Source organism: Rhagoletis zephyria, unplaced genomic scaffold (genome assembly GCF_001687245.7).
Source record: "Rhagoletis zephyria isolate East Lansing unplaced genomic scaffold, Rhagoletis_zephyria_1.1 Rzeph_scaffold_01242, whole genome shotgun sequence".
NCBI classification, from domain to species: Eukaryota; Metazoa; Arthropoda; class Insecta; order Diptera; family Tephritidae; genus Rhagoletis; species Rhagoletis zephyria.
Genome location: NW_016158326.1, coordinates 47,533 through 67,093, shown reverse-complemented (window position 1 = coordinate 67,093; position 19,561 = coordinate 47,533). Strand labels below are relative to the sequence as shown.

At 40.1% G+C, this 19,561-nt stretch overlaps 1 protein-coding gene across 2 annotated transcripts; it reads left to right on the top strand.

Moving 5' to 3' along the window:
* Positions 1–497: 497 nt before the first annotated feature.
* On the top strand, positions 498–16,496 carry Su(z)12 (Polycomb protein Su(z)12). 2 transcript variants are annotated; one of them, XM_017616651.1, is made up of 7 exons: positions 498–867; positions 939–985; positions 1,040–1,324; positions 1,405–1,588; positions 1,723–2,638; positions 2,703–3,712; positions 15,293–16,496. In XM_017616651.1, exons 1-7 carry the CDS (start codon positions 639–641, stop codon positions 15,748–15,750), a joined length of 3,129 nt encoding a protein of 1,042 aa, XP_017472140.1. In that variant the 5' UTR covers positions 498–638; the 3' UTR covers positions 15,751–16,496. The 2 variants fall into 2 exon arrangements, with proteins under 2 accessions (XP_017472140.1, XP_017472141.1); XM_017616652.1 differs by lacking the exon at positions 15,293–16,496 and adding an exon at positions 8,806–10,451.
* The last annotated feature ends 3,065 nt before the right edge of the window (positions 16,497–19,561 follow it).

The window sequence follows — 19,561 nt, the reverse complement described above, 5'->3', positions numbered from 1 at the left end:
TTTGTACGCCTTGTGTGAAAATTTCGCGCCGATACAGAGGATGTACAATAAGAGACTGTGAAAAACTATAGCTTATGAAGAAAATTATATTTTCGCAGGGAATTAGCAGTTTAATATAGTTTTTTATGGAAATAAGTGAAATAACCGCAGTAAAGAAGTAAAACAAGGCTGTACTTTGTTGCGTGAATTGGCGTCCTCTGCTCCGATAAGCGGAGCGTCAAAACCAGCGAGACAGTGAAGCAGCAGAAAATTGAACAAATTGTGATCCAACGTACTAGCCGTACTCATATTACTTAAGTCCACAGTGCAAATTCAGCGAAAATTAACACACGGAGAATGGCTCCGGCGAAAAAACGCGAAAAAGATACTGCATTAGCAGCGCCGGCAGCTGCTGTAAGCAATGGGGCTAACGGAAGTGTTAACGCTGGTAATGGGGGTGGAGCGGTTGCGGCAACAGCTGCTGTTGCAACTGCAGTCGCTACAAATACTGNGGCGTCCTCTGCTCCGATAAGCGGAGCGTCAAAACCAGCGAGACAGTGAAGCAGCAGAAAATTGAACAAATTGTGATCCAACGTACTAGCCGTACTCATATTACTTAAGTCCACAGTGCAAATTCAGCGAAAATTAACACACGGAGAATGGCTCCGGCGAAAAAACGCGAAAAAGATACTGCATTAGCAGCGCCGGCAGCTGCTGTAAGCAATGGTGCTAACGGAAGTGTTAACGCTGGTAATGGGGGTGGAGCGGTTGCGGCAACAGCTGCTGTTGCAACTGCAGTCGCTACAAATACTGCAACAACGGGCATTGATAATGCAAAACTCAATGGCCATCAACAAGAGCAGGAACTCTTTCTGCAGGCTTTTGAAAGTATGTTAAAAAGTGTGAAATATTTAGTACATATGTAGATAATTTTAAATTTAATAATTTTATTATTTTAGAACCTACACAGATCTATCGGTTTTTACGCAATCGTCATGGAACAAGTGTAAGTATAACTTAATGGTGGATTTTCTTTTTTAATGAATTTATATTTTTTTAGCCAATTTTCTTGAATCGAACACTGAGTTATATGAAGGACCGCATGTCGCGAAACAATAAAAAGCGTGCGACGTTCAAAGTCAACTCCATATTGCAGCAAATAACACAAAAAACTGAATCGATATCAAATAAATACTTGAATATCATCTACAATGGTTTGTTTGATAAGAGTGCTTGCAGCGATCAATGGTGGAATACGGGCGATGCGGTTTGTGTCGAAGCAACGCTTTATAAGATAACAAAAAACAAGCGAAAGGATAGCACGTCAGATTTTCAGGAAATGATGGTAATTTCCTCACTGTATTTGATCGCTACTTTACTATGTTCTGACCTTTTTACGATTTTTTATGTATTTTTCGATCATAGAGTTACAGTTCAGATGTTGTTTATAATCCGAATGATGATATTGGGCGTTTCTCTGTCATAAGCATTCCGGTGCAATCAATGTGCCCTTTGGGTGATCAACACACCATCTACAAACTATTGTTTCGGATTAAAGTTCTGCCCAAAATTGATTCAAATACAAATGATGAGAATTGTGAAAATGGTGGTAAGTGGAAAGTCAGTATTTTTCATAAGTATATATTTTTTTTAAATTAGTAGTTTATATTATTACTTCAACCACTGTATATACATATGTATATACAATATTGTGCCTACTAAAATAAATTACATCAAATTCAGAGACTCCCAGCAAACGCGGTAAAATGAACACAAAAATATACGGCTGCGAATTAATAGTGTTTGAGAAAAATATTTGCTTCATTCCGGAGGGTGATTATGAGGCGGCGATGCAGGAGCTCAATTCGATGAGCATAAAGTCCTTCTCCCCAAAGAAGCGCACATGGGAAACGCTACCGGACAATTACATTCCACTCTCAATGAAATTCGATGTATTCAATCAATTTCCCACGCTCAAGTTTCGCTTAACCTGGTCAGCCAACGAAATGATTAGCAGTATTGATGCAAAGGATTTACATTTATATGGTAACTTTGCTGGCAACACAGATGAGCCGAAAGATAAGTCACAGAATTTAACTAATGGTGTTGCAATTCAAATGAACGGCACCGTTAATTCAAATGACACTACGGGCGCACTTGTAAATCATAACAATAATTTCGTCAAAAGCAATGGTAGTATTGACAAAAGCGGCGTCGTACTACCTACTTTAAAAACGGAGAAAATCCAAATAGTTTATAATTTTCTGTATAGTAACAATACGCGCCAACAAACAGAGTACACACAAGAGGTAATATGTCCATGGTGTGGGTTGGACTGCTTGCGTTTGTACGCATTGCTTAAGCATTTAAAGTTGTGCCATGCCCGTTTCAACTTCACTTATCAACCGGCAGGAAATGGTGCGCGTATCGACGTGACAATCAATGACTCGTATGATGGGTCGTATGCGGGTTCGCCCTACGACCTGGCCGGCCCATCAGGCTGCTCTTTTGCGCGCACTTGTGGTCCAGTGCGCAGAACGACGGTGACAAATTTGTTAGTATGCCGTCCACGTAGACAGAAAACGTGTCTAGATGAATTTCTGGTGCTGGACGAGGACGATTTAAGCAATCAGCGACCCTATATAACGGGCCACAATAGGTTGGTAGTTACTTCATATTGCATTGTTATTAACTTCAATATAATCCTTGCATTTTCTTTACAGACTTTACCATCATACGGAAACTTGTTTGCCGGTGCATCCGAAAGAACTAGATATCGATTCAGAGGGCGAGAGTGATCCACTTTGGCTACGACAAAAAACCATACAAATGATCGATGAGTTCTCCGATGTGAACGAGGGCGAGAAAGAGTTGATGAAATTGTGGAATTTGCATGTTATGAAACATGGTTATGTCGGCGATTGTCAGTTGCCATTAGCTTGTGAAATGTTTTTGGATTCGAACGGTCATGAGGTTATACGCAAAAATCTCTATCGCAATTTTATCTTACATATGTGTTCACTGTTCGATTATGGGCTCGTCTCACCTGAAACTGTCTATAAAACTGTACAAAAACTGCAAGGTATGCTAAGTAAATATCCCGAGGGACAAGAGATGATGTCCAAACAACGTGAAGCGCAATTAAAGTATTGGCTGGAAGTTGGCATACATAAGCAAGACGAACAAAAGCTCAAATCGCCACAAAAACAACCGACGTCAAGTGCAAACGTTGTTGCTGAGGCGTTAGGCACCATCGCAGTCGAAGCTACTGGCACCCCGGTAAGTGGTAACAAAAATTTGGATAACAAACCAATGCAACCACCTTCAAAGCGCTCCGCCACAGCTGTCAAACGTGCCAGTATGCATCCACAAAATTGTGTAAATGGCAGCGCTGCTGACAAAATGGCTAATGGTGGTAAAGGTGTTGCCAAAAAGACTGTTTCCCAAGCAGATGACGATCAAGACCCGCCCGCAAATAGTGTAGTTAGTAGCGCTAACACCGATAAACGCGAGCGGCGCAGTGAAAGCAGAAGAAATAGCACGGCTTCTAATGCGGCAGCTACAGGGGGGACAGTAACGTCGACGATGGAGCGCGATATAAAGAATGAGCGAAAAGAGGCTCAAGGCAGCGAGCGTCCTCAACGTGGTAGTGCTGTTGGTGGTGGCGTCGCGGCATCAAATACCGCATCAGAATCACGCGCGCAGGCAGCTAAAAGGAGATTGTCTATAAAAGGTAAGTTGGCCGCTACTAAAAGGTACAAGAAAATGCGCACTCAATACCATTTCCATATGTACATAAGTACGTTTCGATTCTATTAATGATTGAAGCAAAAAAAAAAAACAATTTTTAAGAAAGGCCTAATTGAGGAAAATTTTATAAAATAGCCGTTACATATTTACTATCGGCAAAAGTTTCACTCCAGTTAAACTATAAAGACATTTTATAAAAAATAGGTCTGCGCATTTTTTATGCTTTTCGTTTCGCTAAAAAACATTTGAGAAATATGCCGTCATTACGTAAATAATATCTATTGTCATAATGCTTCATTAAATGCAAAATCATTTTGACTAAATCGCAACATACAACACTACGCTTCACCAATATCTATAAATCATGAATTAACCATCTAACATAATAAGGACATGGTTTTAGTTGAAACAAATCCTACATCTGTTGTCATATATTTCATTTATTTAACATAAACATGTTTTATGCTCCTAAAGTAAGTTTTGTTGGCTAAGAAGTCTTTTATTTACCTAGATAGGTATATTTAGATATACATACACACCTAAACGCGTAAACCTCGTAAATAAATCGCGCTTCCTTACAAAATTAAGCAAGTTTACGCGATTTACATGGTTATGAGGCATTTGCGCGTTTGGATGAATTGCCCTATTGTTTTAATGATTTAAATTTTGAATTAACGAAATTTTTTGAGCTCAAGGAGAAATTAAATAAACAAATTAAAGCTCACCAAATATCACCAAAAAGTCAATATAATCGTATCCCAATTCACTTGAATAGCCAATTTTATTTCTTCAAGATCCTAGCTTATATCTGCAGTTGTGGCATCGGAGAAGCTTTATTTTAAGATAATTTTGAAAAATAATCGATTCCTAAAAAAAACATTAAATATATCCAAAACACACAAGGCCTACACGGAAATGACTGAAGGCCCTTAAAGGAAGAAGGTAATGTCCAAGACACCACAAGTAATATTATGAACTACTCAAATTTTTGTGCTCAGAAAATTTCATAAGCGAAACGCAGCTCGAATTTTGAACGCTTTACATGCCTTGGATGGGCGGACGACTAGAAAGTGGTGGGGTTCTCCTCTGAAAAACTTGATATTTAATGGCTCCAATGTATTTAATAATTTTTGTTAATGTTTATAGTTTGATTGCACTTCATGATCGAGAAGATAGTGTGGCGGTCTCAAGCGCAATATCGTATTGATTCGTATCAGAGGAGTTATAAATACGACGATAAACGAAGCAAAGTCTAAATTTTTTGCAGCGATAGCTCTCTATCGGACCCAAGCTTAGTGAATTTTTTTTGGAAAAGGTTTTTTCGCAAAGTATGCCAATGAATATATCCGATTGAAAGACCGTTTTCATTGCACCCAAAGCGCTTAAGCATCTGAAGTTTCCGTCCAGATGCCATCCAGCTCCAGTACCGTTTTCAGTCTTTGAGCCGTCAGTATAGACAGTTTTCACTGAGCTTCCCAAGAGAGTGTCTGGATCTCTCCATTGTTCCCTTGTAGGAAATCTAACGATGTACTTTCTACCAAAGGAGACTCTAGGTATCAGTTTGTCTTTTGGTGCCAAAAACAAAGGATATTGCTCTGACAACCTTCTGAACAACTCTCTGTGCCCAGAGCTCCGATCGTCGTGCCACAGACCAAATGAGTGCAGTCGACACATCGTTTTCATTGCCTCCTCTTGGATCGCTAAATCCAGAGGCGACAAATTCAACAAAGCATTAAGAGCCTGTCCTGACGCTGTAGCCTTGGCGCTCGTAATGCCTATACACACACTCCTTTGTAGCCGGTTTACCACAGAAGCCGTGGTTTTGACCATGGTTCTGCGCCATACTACAGCAGAATACGTGACGATTGGCCTGATTAAAGCTATGTATATCCAAAATACCACTGTCAGTCTCAGACCCCGGGTCTTGCGCTCGATTAACCTTGAGGTCGACGTGAGTTTTCCATGTCAGCTTCGCATCTAGAGTTACCCCTAGATATTTCACATCCACGGAAAGACTTAAGTTTACGCCTCTAAGCACTGGAAGGATGAGACCTTCCAATTTTCTTTTCCGCGTAAACAGGACTAGGGTTACGTTGATGGGATTGACAGCAATACCCTGCAAAGTGTACCATTCATCAATCTTATTCAGGTTTCTCTGTGTCTTAACACAAACCTCCATGAGATTTACCTGATGACAGTGCACTGACATCATCCGCGTAAGCTTCGATGTGAACGAAGTCTTGCATTTCCGTTAGTAGGGAGTCCACTACCAAACACCACAAGAGAGGTGAGAGCACTCCGCCCTGAGGGCATGCTCTCCCAATTTCTGCTATGGTACAAAGGCTAGCTTCATCCCCCACGGTTAGCAGTCTCCTAGATAGCATGAAGTGAATCCATCTTATGATGGTGAATGGTGGACTCCCATTGCGTACTCACTTGCTTCCAGCCCCACCTCGATCTTTGTTACAAGGTCATGTAGGGCTGATTCACAGGATTTTCCACATTGGTATGCATGTTGATGGAACACTAAGGGGACTATTCACCAAAACCCTTGATCTAATGTACTTTTCAGCATGAAGGATGTCAGGCTAATTGGCCTGAAGTTTTTTGCCAGCGCATAGTCATCCTTTCCTGGTTTGGGAATGAAGACCACCCTGACTTTTCTCCAAAGAGTGGGAATGTGGCCAAATGGCAGACAGGCCCTAAATACCCTTATTAGGGCCCCTACAAGCCTGTATCCACCACACTTTAGCATTTACCGACACACACCATCTTGTCCTGGTGACTTAAAGCCGTCAAAAGAGGCTAAGGAAAACCTCACTGACAGGTCAGTCACCACCCGTGATGCTATGTACCAGTTTAGTCTGGTGGCTCTTCCGGGCGCGCGATCCTCCACCATATCTCTGCCAGAATCAGGAATTATCTTGCTACCCGGAAAGTGAGTTTCCAGGAGAGTTTTGTATGTCTAGCAGCGCCGTGGTGTAAGTTCCATCAGATTTTCTTAGAGAAGCCTAACCGTCAGGCCCTTTTGAAGTACCTTACACAGCTTGGCAGACTCTTTCATGTTGGCTTGCGAATTCGCCTCTTATATTCCTTCTGCACGATATGATATTCGGACCAGTCCTCCCCTATTCGGGTTTTTAAAGCCCTATTCAGAAGTCTCCTAGACCTTTTTCGAAGTATGGTGAGTTCAGCGCTCCATCATGGGACCGCTTTTCCCTACCTTCTTCTTAGCGGACATACTTCCGCAAAACAACCAATCAAAGTACTCGTTACCTCGCGGGTCGCCTCTTCAATTGATTTAATGTTTTTGAGTTTATGGAGATTTGGTATTCTCGTTTCAAGGAGCAACCCAAACTTTTCCCAGTCCGCCTTTCGAGGATTCCGACCTTTCGGCACTTGACAAGTGTCAGTTCCTAGCCGAAACTCGATGAATCGATGATCTGATAGATAGTCGTTATGTAAGACCAACCATCCTTTGATATGATCCGCCATAACTACATTGGTTAAGGTTAGATCTATCACTTCCTTACTTCTGCTAGTGACAAAAGTAGGTTTGTTACCCAAATTCTGTATTACCAATTCAGAGGACAGAATGTAGTCTAATAGCTGTTGTTCCCACGGAAGTTGCATTTCGTGCTACCCCATATAGTGTTTTGTGAGTTCGCGTCACAACCCACTATTAGGCCCATATCATTTGACTCGGCGTACTGCACGATGTCTATAATCTTCCTCGAAGGAGGGGGGACTATAGAATCGTATGGCAGGTAAGCGGAGACTACGATGGCCTCGGCGCGTTTCCCGTCCGAACAGTACAGTATTGTACATCTTTCTTTTAACGCCAAAATACGGATTAATCTTACAGCTAATAAAAGGTGCAATCCCGTATTCCTCGGACTCGGACTAATAAAACTGTCAAAAAATAAAAATTCGCTCAGAGCGAGAGAGTAACATTGAAAAATACGGGATCGCTTTCTAGTAAAAAATGGTAACTTCTGTCAACTTCAACATAACCTCCAAATTTTGGTTTGTAAATTTTTGCTTATTTTGTATGTAAACACACTCAGCTCACACACGCAAATAACCAAAAATACTTTCAAATTCATTAGAATCCACTTAAACAAGTATTTCAATACTTTTCAACATGAATTAGTAGAGTGCACTTTTACTACAGCTGATCGTTTGACACATTTACCAGAATTTACCAGCAAAAAATGCTCGGACTAAAACTTCTGACAGAGAGAGAACCGTATCTACTATCTTTTTTGTCCTCTCAATAGTCAGAGAACCGAGTACGGGATCGATTTCCAGTAAAATCTGACTGATTCTGACTATTTCTGACTAGTCCGGACTCGTACGGGATCGCAACTAAAATGTTTTGTCCGTGAAATGGTGTACATATGTGTTTTGCTGAATATGTAACGGAAGTCTGCATTAAAAAGCCAATTGTTTTTTATTTCTAACCTCAAAGCTCCAAATATAAATATGCCGAAGTTGGTAAGGATTCACTAGCAGCCAAAAAAATTACCGCCAAACAAGTAGAGTAAATCTTTATCCAAAATCGGAAATCGAAAATGTTGACTGTTTTCACTTTCTAACCTAAAAAAAAGCGCTTATAATTTAAAGTAGGTTTTTGCGTTTAGGAACTAAAAATCTATAAGTATTAACTAGTTTGGTTTTTTTTTGTGAAGCTGTGAAATTCTAAATTTTCTCATATTCTTCTTTTACTGGGTGTTACACGTTCTTCAACTTCATACCATATAATACTGTTTAATGTGACTTTTATTACTTTTACTATCATTCTCAACCAAATCCAATTATATTGCGCTCATTTTCTATCGGTCGATCACCACTTCATACATGCCACGCCATGCCATGCCACATACGCCACGTCCATACAACCAACATTCGCCACTCACCACATAACGCCGCTGCCTTAAAAAATACACTTGAAAAAATTTCAATATCAAAATTTTTTAAATTCGAAACCATATGCGTTTCTTTCTTTTGCTTTCTTTTGGTCTACTTTTTCCCTTACAAATAAAACTTAACACAAAAAAAAAAATATGTTAGCAGCTTTTAAAGATGTGGAAGGAGAGGGCGTTGGCGTTGAAAGTGGAAGTGGAAGTGTTGGCGCAGATAGTAATAGTGAAGCGTTGGAAGCAAGTAATGATGAAAGTATCATAGCTGCCGTTAGCAATGCACTGTGGCAAATCGCAAGTAATGAAGTCAGACAAATCTCTGCAGGGTGTGAAGCTACAGCAAATGTCTTAAATATTGGTGTTGTTGTTGATGTTGATGCTGGTAATGATGCTGCTATTGGTGGTGATGATGTTGGTGATGATGACCTTGAGTCCGAGCTACGTAATGATATGACGAATACATCAACTATAACCTCAGTCGCTACAGTAGCCACAACAATTGCTGAAGCGGAGAATACTCCTTTGGATGATGTATTAGCAGCTATGTAGTAGTTAAATTGTATTGACGGCTTTTTAAGCTAACCTCTCGCAAAATGCTTACAAACCTCATTAAAGTACTATAGAATAACTGTTTGTAATGTAGTAAATATTTAACTAACAATTTTTTTTTTTTTGCATTTTGGTATTCTTTTGCTTTTAAAGATGCCATTTTGAAATACATACACATAGTAAAAATATACACTATGTACCTACTTTTAATTTGTCTAGCGGAAATATTGAATTCTAAACTCATAAAATAAATGGAAATTTGTGCATATTTTCAGGCTAATTTCATTGTAAGCAATTTTTGTACGTGCCAAATTCATTTGTCATAGTTTAACTATCGTTCAATTTATATGTAACCCTTATGTGGTAAACAGAATTGCAACGGAGAGCGGGTAACGGGCTGACGCACAGTGGTCCAAGTTGCTCTAGTAGGGTAATTTAATTATTATATTAAGAACTAAGCTAGATATCGGGATGAAATTTTGTACAAATTACGTTCGGATGACTAACAACTTCAGGTCAAAAATAGGCAAGATCGAATAGCGACCACGCCTACCAACCATATAATTATCATTCCCACGATAGCTGGTTCTATGTACCGGAATGACTCGGGTTTTACCCGACCAAGGGCTGCTGTTTCGGCGATCTAACCCCGTTTAGGTCACAGTTGCCCACAAGCGTATATGAAACAGAAAAAAATGTCGAAAATCGACAATTGTCGCACCAGTCACTTTTATGAAATAGGCCCCAGGATATTCCGTAATATGACAAGTGCAACACTTGCCTTGGCTGGTGTCACTTTAGGGCATGCTGAAGACTGCGCACCACGCGAGATTGGACGAGGGACTATGAGTGCCCATGCTGTGCTGCTCGGACGCAATCCCCAACTGCCACGCCGCCCACTAACACCGCAGGGCAACAGCCGCAGCAGCAGCAAGCACAGCATGTGGCGGCTCGGCAACTCGTGTCACTTACACCCCACATACCAATAAGTCTCCCTAAGCACACGAAGATTTTACAATTCAACTGTAACGGACTTCAGAGCAAGATCGAGGAGATAACAGTCTTCATGGGTCGGCACGGAATATTAATAGATGCGGTCCAAGAGACGAAGCTGCACGGCAATTCAACATTGTTGTTGCGTTCATCACGCACCACACCTTGCAGTATCGTCTTATCGAAGCAGACATCGACGGCAGGGATACCATTCTGGAATGTCAGGGTATTGCAATCCGGTCAGGCGATGTCGAGCTCGAAATATTTAATATATTTACACCCTGCCCCCAGCTGCCCGGCAGGATATCACGCTGAAATAGGTGCACTCTCCAGAAGTGAAAACCGTATGGTAGTTGGTGACTTCAATGCGCACCACGATCTTTGGCATGCAAGCCTGTCAAACGATCGTAGGGGAGCATCTGAAGACCTGCAACTTCGCCTCTGGTGTGAGTAAGCTTTGGTCAACCGTGAGGTCATTGTCCAACCCGACGAAGCGTGACGACAGAGTTGAAGTAGACTTTGGTGACCACGCTTCGTTGGACCCGGAGCGACGCGCGAGCTATTTTAGCCGGCAGTTCATCTTGCATGCTCCGGTGGATAAAGCCAAACTTCGAGTGACCAGAAGGCTGCACAAAGTGCCAAAACTTAGTGCGCCTCTTGTTTTCACCAGCGGTGAGGTAAGGGTAGCCATCGGGAAGGCGAAAGCCTCCAAAGCCATTGGACCCGACGGAATATGCTTGCTGATGCTGAAAAATTTGAGTCCTACGGGAGTAGCGCACCTAACGGAGGTCTTCAATTTGTCAATGACCCCTCTCATCATTCCAGACATCTGGAAGATGGGGAGAGTGGTCCCAGTGCTCAAACCGGGGAAACCAGCCAACAAAGGAGAGTCTTATCGTCCGATAACCCTCCTTTCCCCGGTAGCGAAAACACTCGAGGCCTTGCTACTCCCGTATCTTACAAACCACCTGACCCCAGCGAAGCATCAGCATGGATACCGTAAAGTGCGCAGCACAACAGCAGCACATAACGCCATAAATACCCAGATAACTCGTGGCCTTAACCGAACCGCCCCTGTGAGAGAACTATTCTAGTATTGTTGGACCTGTCAAAGGCGTTTGACACCGTCAGCCACTCGACGCTACTAGAAGATATAGAGGCTTCCTCTCTCCCACAGAGGCTCAAACGGAGGTCGGCGAATTATCTGAGTGGTCGACACTCGTCGGTAATATTTAGAGACAAATCGAGCAAACTTAGAAAAATAAAACAGGGGGTTTCACAGGGTGGTGTCCTTTCGCCGCTACTGTTTAACTTTTACATTTCAAAGCTCTCTCAACCACCAGAGGGAGTATCGATGCTCTCTTATGCTGACGATTGTTCAATCATGGCGTCTGGGAATGGAATAGATGACTTGCTCGAAATTAAACGGTTATCTCGCCAAGTTTTCTCGTTTTTTTACTGCACGGAGCCTAACCCTCTCCCTTACAAAATCCTCAGCCACACTTTCTACCACCTGTACGAAGGAGGTCAGACTACAACTGGGAATTCACGTCGATGATACACCAATTCCGACGGTGAACAACCCGAAGATACTCGGAGTAATATTCGATTGTCTGCTCTCCTTCTCGGCGCATACAACCGCTATTGTCAACAGAGTACAAAGCCGCAACAAGGTCCTCAAGTAGCTAGCCGGAAGCACCTGGGGCAAAGACAGAGACGTTGCTGGCAACGTACATGGCAATTGGCCGACCGGTTCTGAACTAGGCAACGCCCGTGTGGTCACCGGGGACTAGTAAGCCGCAGTGGATGAAGTTGCAGACTTGCCAGAATACGGCACTCAGGACAGCGACAGGATCCCTTTTGATGTCGCCGCAACACCACCTGCACGAGGAGGCCCACATGCTCGCTGTTAACGAGCATAACACAATGCTCTGCAAGCAGTTTCTGGTTGCGAGCAGCAGACGTGGTCACCCAAACAGACAACTCCTTGCAGAAGAGCCTTCGCCCAGGCACATCAGGAGGCATCTCTACGAACTGACGGACGAAGTGCAGAGGTTCATCAAAAGAACTTCGTCTGCCTCGGGAGACTCGGACCACAATAGCCCAACTGCGCTCCGGTTACTGCAGCAGGTTGAACTCATACCTGAGCAGATTAAACGAAGATGTTCTCAACGAATGTCCGGCATGCGGAGAGTCGCCCCATGACATCATCTCTTCGTATGCCCTCTAAATCTCACTCCTGTCCCAATGGACAGACCCCGTCGAGGCTGCTTCCTGGGGCTACCGCTAGAAGAGCTTCACGACGATTGAGGGACTAACCGATCTGGGCGGGGTTGTTGTAGCCGCTGCAACAACAACAACAACCATAAAATTATAAAACCTTTAAATTTTTCATAAATTTCTGGTATCTTTTTAAAGCACTTGCGCACGGAATAAACAAAGATTCTAATGCAAATTCATATATGTTACAACTTAAATAATTAAATTATAATAAATTCGATAGGGGTCTTCATCTAAAATGATAAAGGGATGAATTGCTTAAATTTGGTAAATAATTGCACAAAATTGTTTATTATTTAATCGCTTGATAAAGTGATAATGTTAAATGGATCTCCATACAAAGTTTTACAGTTCATTTATCAAAACGATAAATTTATCATTTTATCAAGTTTATCAACAGTTTATCAACAGTTTATCAACAGTTTATCACATTTGTTGAATATTTGCAATGTTTTTCAAGTTAAAAGTTCGTGTTATGTCAAATCCCAGTGAACTCGATGAAGAAGTCTGATGAGGAGATGTGGTGATCTCCGAATTATCAGCTATAACTTCTACCATTTGTAAATTACTGTTGCTTCCACCACACTTTTTCATTAGCAAAAATTATTGAATATAATTGTGAGCTTTTTAATCTGAACTGTTAGAAAAATTATGAGTATGCTGGTACATCGGTTAAGGAATTCTAAAACAGCTTCAATAAGTTCAAAAAGTGCAACTTATAAAAACCAGCGTTGATTTTTCAGTGATAGTTCAGTGGCATGATTCAATAACACAAGGTTATGTAATTTGTGACAGCTAAAAATTGACTCTCCTTTATCTAGATTTGTATTTTAGAAGTAGGAGAAAGCGCAAAGTAAACAATTAGAAGTAAAATGTGTATTAAATATTAATTCTATGTGAATATGCAATATATTTGGTGTTTTAATGGAAATACTAAACAATACGTAAAAATATGGATTTTTAATTTAAGTTATTCATCATTTCCTGGAACCAATCTAGAATACCCACCGTTCAGCTATGCAAAAACGAAAAATACAGATCAATAGAACTTTTTACGCTCATTTCAATCATGCGAAAATTATTTAGCGCAAGTAAAATATAGAAGGTTAAAGTGATTTTTTATTTTTTTTAAATATTAATATCTATGAACGACATAATCGATTAAAAAACTAATAACGTCACCATAAAGATAATAATAAAGGTTGCGCAGGAATGCCTCGCAGCTCTAAGCGATATTAGCACCGTGTTCAATGTCAGCTTCATATGGGTTCCGGGACACAGAGATATTGAAGAAAACTGCAGGGCCGATGAGTTAGCCAGGAAAGGTACGAATCTACCCCTATGTGAAAAGAGGGGCACTATTGGGATACCCATGGCAACCTGCAAATTGGAACTTCGAAATAGCATGATCCATGAGGCCAACAGGTCATGGCTAGAGGAGGGCACATGTAGAACAACCAGGCTGCTTTGGCCGCAAATAGGAAAGAAAAAGACGAAAGAGTTGCCGTGCCTCTCAAGAGAGGACATTGCGAAGGTCACGGCTTGTGTAACCGGTCATTGGCTATTTGGCAGGCACTCTTCAAGACTTGCAATTTTCTCCCATTGAATATTGCAGAAGTTGCAGAGATGAGGAAGAGCAAGAAACCGTAGAGCACTTCTTCTGTAGTTGCCCAGCTTTGGCCAAGAGGAGAGCAAGCTTTTTAGGCAGGCCCTTCTTTAGCTCTGTTACGGAATTATCACGCGTCGGAATAAAACCGATTCTACACTTTATAAGAGCCTCAAATTGGTTCTCTGAAGAATAGTCACCGAGGTTCCCGTGTTCTGCAGTGGTACCTTAATGGACCTTCAAAAGGTCTAAGTGAGTTGGTAAATTGAACCGACTGCCACATCAACCTAACCTAATCTAACCTAAGACAAATATGTGCGCCCACTTCAGTGATCTATTTTTACATTTTCTGAATTTTCTTACTTAAAACAATGACTGAGAAAGAAATGGAGTTTTTTTCAACAATATATTGAGCCTTAAAAATACTCAGTTTTCGCTGTACGCACAATTTCATTTTTCACTTTTTGCTTACTATATTTTTTGGATACCGTTATGTTTATATGTAGCCAAATTTTTTTAAACAAAGTTATATTTACTCTTTAGTAGGCAATTGGGGTATTCACAACGGTGTTGTAAGTGTCGTATTGTTATATGTTGTAAACTTTAAATACATACCTAAAAAAGTGCAATCACCGTTGTGGCAAAAATGAGATTTGGTAACCCTGAATTCCATGCATCGAGATTTATGCATAAAAATCGTTAAATCGTTAATAAAACAACAGATTTGTTTGTTTATGTTCTTTCCGTTGTACATTAGGTCAAATGATTACTTACTTTTTCGTCGTGTAAGAAAATATATGCTAGTACTAAGTCGAATAGACTCAAAAGGCGTCTCTTCAATTTCCTGGGCCGCAGTTAAAAACTGTATTAAATTGCATTTGGGTGCAACATTTGAGAGCAGTGCTTCCAGTAGGTCTCTGTAATATTTTGAATTCAAAGTTTTTCTATTTTCATGCGTACTACATATTTCAGTGTTGCATGTGTAAAACTCGAGTCAGCGAATATCGATTAAAAGTGTTCCTAATAAGCTTTTACGGGTGCAAAAATGCATATGTAATATACAAATTAGAAAAATATATACAGTCAGTCAATAAAGTTTAGTATATATTTTTATTATAAAAACCAAACTTAATCTCAAACAACTTTTCAATATATTCTCTAATTTACACCTAACCTCATTTTCGCTTTCATACAAAAAAAAAAATATAATCAGATGTACCACAACCGCCCGCCAGTAAACGTACTCGCACCACAGAAGGCAACATCAACAGCACCAGTGCCGGTGGCGGCACAACAACGCGTACAGCCGCGCTGCGACAATCAGCCGATGCCATCAATAATACTACAAACAGTAGTGGCAAACATACAACAGCTACAACTGCAGCTAGCAATTTAAACAGCACCACAACAACGACAACACTGCCAAAGCGATTGGTTACCAGGCGTCAGTCCATAGCAGGCACTGCCAGTACCAGCCAAAATCACAATGACAACAACAACAGCAGCAATCAAGCCGCAGAAAAAACACTGCCAAAGTACACATCCTCCAAAAATTTGTCGAACAATACTTCTTCAACGACAACAGCGACAACAATTGCACCCGCCAACACCACACATCATTCGTTGCGTACACGGCTCTCGGTGCCATTAATGAAAGTTGATAAACGTTAGATAGAGGCCAAAGGGAAGTTGCGGTAAGATAATGTGCGTGCGTGCGTGCTTCGTATGGAAAGTGTTATAAGTAATACGAGGTGATATACCGTCGTTTTCAACGTCAGCGACGTTATACATACATACATACATACATACTACATATAAAATGTTTAAAAACTATATTGTTCGTTACGTTAATGTTAAGTTTTTTATCATTTTCAATGACATCCATTAGATTCTTATTGCCGGTACCAATATACTACTTACTTACATGTGTACTAGGTATGTGTGTGGTTATATTTTATATTCGAAAAATTTTAATAAAATAAATAGCATTAAAGCATATTACATACATGCGTACGTACATATGTACATACATTGGTACTTGTTTTATTGTTTCTAACTATTGTCTTTTTTTATTTGTTTACTTATTACACTAACTCATTTTTACCAACGCCAATATTTAAGTTACCACCTCAATGGACCGATGGAAAGAATTGAAATTCATTTTGCTTTTTTGTTCAAAATTTTTTATACATACTTATATCCTGTATTTTTAATATTATACGACTATATTAGTTACTATTAGTTACTATTTTTCTTTGTTTTCAAAACTCAGCGCTAATATGTAATTACAAATCTGATAATTCACAATTTTGATGCTTTTAAAGAACAGAACTGAACTCAGCTGTAAAGCCATAATATTTACATAAAACACATACATGCATATAACAGTAAAATATAAACAATTTGTATTGCAGTGTGTACATTAGGGTGGTCCAAAAATGTATGGGAGATAAGTAAAATCGGAATTTAATGCTCTCATCCCTTAGGATTGTTCTATACCGAAAAAATATACCCCTGTTTTTTTATTTTAAAATCAAAATATATTTAGAGGTCGCTCAAAGCGCTCAAAGTTTCCCATGTACTTTGTATGGGGAAAAAAATACTTTTCGTAGAAATGGCATAGAATCCATGGAAATCAAAATTTTTCAATCTGAAAACCCTGCTTCCTTTCAGAAGACTTCAGAGAATAATGCCCAATTGTTTATTTAAACGTTATTTAATTTAAACAATTTTTTTTTTTTCTTTTGTATATTTCTGTTTGTATATTTGATTTTTTTTGGGATATTTCGGAGTCCCTTAAAAAATTAAATTTCCGACTTTACTTTTTTTTTGGACCACCCTAGTGTACATACATACATACGTGGCGTGAGTGATGTGAGTTGAATGACTTTCATATTTATACTCGATAAAAGTTTCCAAAAAAGTTTATATGACTACTAACATTTTTTGGGCATAGTGTAAAACCTAATATTAACTTTAAAATGAAATACGTATTTTAAATGAATCTTTTAGACCATTTCAGGTTGTCGGTGATTAATCAGTCAGAAAAGAAGCTTGTGAATTATATTATATTAGAAATGTGTATATTACAGTACATGCATACATGCATACATACCTATACACACATTCTTACCATACAAACATACTTAGGTACATGTGAATTAGTTAATAAGTGAGTTTAAAATTAAATAAAAAAATTGAAAACTAAATGTATTAAAATGTATATCTTTTTAGTAATAAATGCTGCTATTATTAATATTTCAACTAAATAATTAAAGACAAACTACAATAGCGTTTTAATTCCTTCGCTAGACAGCTTTTATTGCTTATCAATGACCATTGAGCTTTTTTTTGTGGCCATAACCGATGGAGATTCTTAGCTCTTCTTTTTATTTTTCGAAATACCATTATGTATTTGTACTTATTTTGTAATTCAAATGTGGTAACCACATAAAAAACAGAAGAATGAACTTCGCTGCTCCTGCGTCAAAGAATCCATTTTCATGGTTACAAGAACCGAAAAACGCATTTTACTTTTTTTTTTTAAGTTCATCGCATATTGATTTTAGGTCATAGAAAGAAAGAAATCAAACATTTTACTTTTGAAGGTCGGTTTTAAGGTCAAGGTAATTTTCATCATTCTAGTGACCTGATTTCTTTTTAATTTTTTGAACTTTTTCAACCTAAACCCAGCATGTAATGAACTTAAAAAGGTGCGATTTTCATTTCGCTGAGCTTCAAAATCTTTGATATTTGAAAGACCGTTACATTTCTTTTGCTAGCTGTTCTCGTTATTTGAGTTTGTCACAAAACAAGTAAAATTTCCACACTGCATCGCCGAAACAACAGCCCTTGTTCGGGTAAAACTCGAGTCATTCTGGTACATAGCACCGGCTGTCGTGAGAATGTCGTGGGCGCCTTCACTCGCTCTCGCCCCGTAAATGCCGTCGTCGGAATTCAATTATAAATCAGCAGGTTATATTCCTATCTATCTAGAATCGACCTCGACTTACCTAACGTACATATGTCCCGAATGTGAGGATTCCCCGCATGATGCTTCTAATCTCCTTTTCACATGTCCCACTCCCGACGCCGTCGAAACGGAAAATTTTCTGCACCTACCGTTAGTTGACGACAACGTTTGAAATATTCGCCGACTCTAGACAGGGCTAAGTAGCCGTTACAACAATGAAAACCCAGCGTATTGTCTGGAAGACTAAAGCCCCCCATCAACGAACTGATAAGGGCTATCAGTTGGCTTCAGATCGGGGCTCGAATCACCGCATCCGTGATAAAATTGAACTCGATTCGACATTTAATTTTGTGATTACGTCACTCGATAAAATGCCCGCTTGTTCAGTATAAGTAAATTGCATTGGAGAGAAAACAACTGTCGTTTTATTTCATTTCATTAGATTCGAAACTAGTAATCATTCGACCACATATGCCGTGATTCGGGCCCTGCTAAATCCACCATAGACCAGGTATTCACCATCCGTTAGAACTTGGAAAAATGGAGGACTGGCACACCCCATCTGTTGGCCAATTTCAAAGTATTGAGTAATGGAGTTGCCTATACCCCGAACCCCGAAGCGAACAATCAGCGCGTATCTCTCGCTAGTGCATCAAATTTATATAAATCAGAAGAGGGCAGGCGCAACGCCCGACGCACTTATTTACGTGTGGCTCTTAAAAAATCGTTTTCTAACATTTTTTTACGTTGTGCTGAGCAGTCATCGGATGTGGATCGAACAGAGTAATCATATACACACCGATATCCTGAATATTTATTTAAGACTTATCGTTGGCGAAACTAAAATCGTGGGCATCTATTTTTCATCCATCATTACATTTATCTATTCTTTCTTAGGTGCTGTAGCCGCCTCAGTGAGTTCAATAAATCACGCCAGTCATCATTTCTACTCGGTGTCAACTGACGACAATTGTAAATGCCAGGTGAAGCCAAGACCTTTACCTATGGGCCTTGCCAATGCTACCACTAGCCGGTACCGCGTACCGCCTGCGCACGTCTTGGCTCGACCTGCGGAGGAACTTACTCCTGAATTGCCTACTCAGTCCAAAGTTGCACTTGTTGGCAAAAGTGATTCTGCGTTGGATTTCCATGCTGACAGTATTGTCGGTGTTACCAGCATTAACAAGTAATCGAAATTCTCTACCTTCTCGAAATTATAACTGATAACAGTGACGTTGGTACCAGGCGCGAAGGCGCTGACTGTTTGTTTGATGACAGGAGATATTTCGTCTTGTCCTCGTTGACCACCAAACCCATTCGCTTTGCCTCCTTATCCAACTTGGAAAAGGCTGAAGAAACTTCGCGATTCTTGTTACCGATGATGTCGATGCCATCAGCGAACGCCAGCAATTGCACGCTCTTAAAATAAAAAATTCTTCCTGAGCGGTTCAGTTCTGCAGCTCCTATTCAGGCAGGTTCTGCAATTCATTTCCGGGTGAATTTCAACCA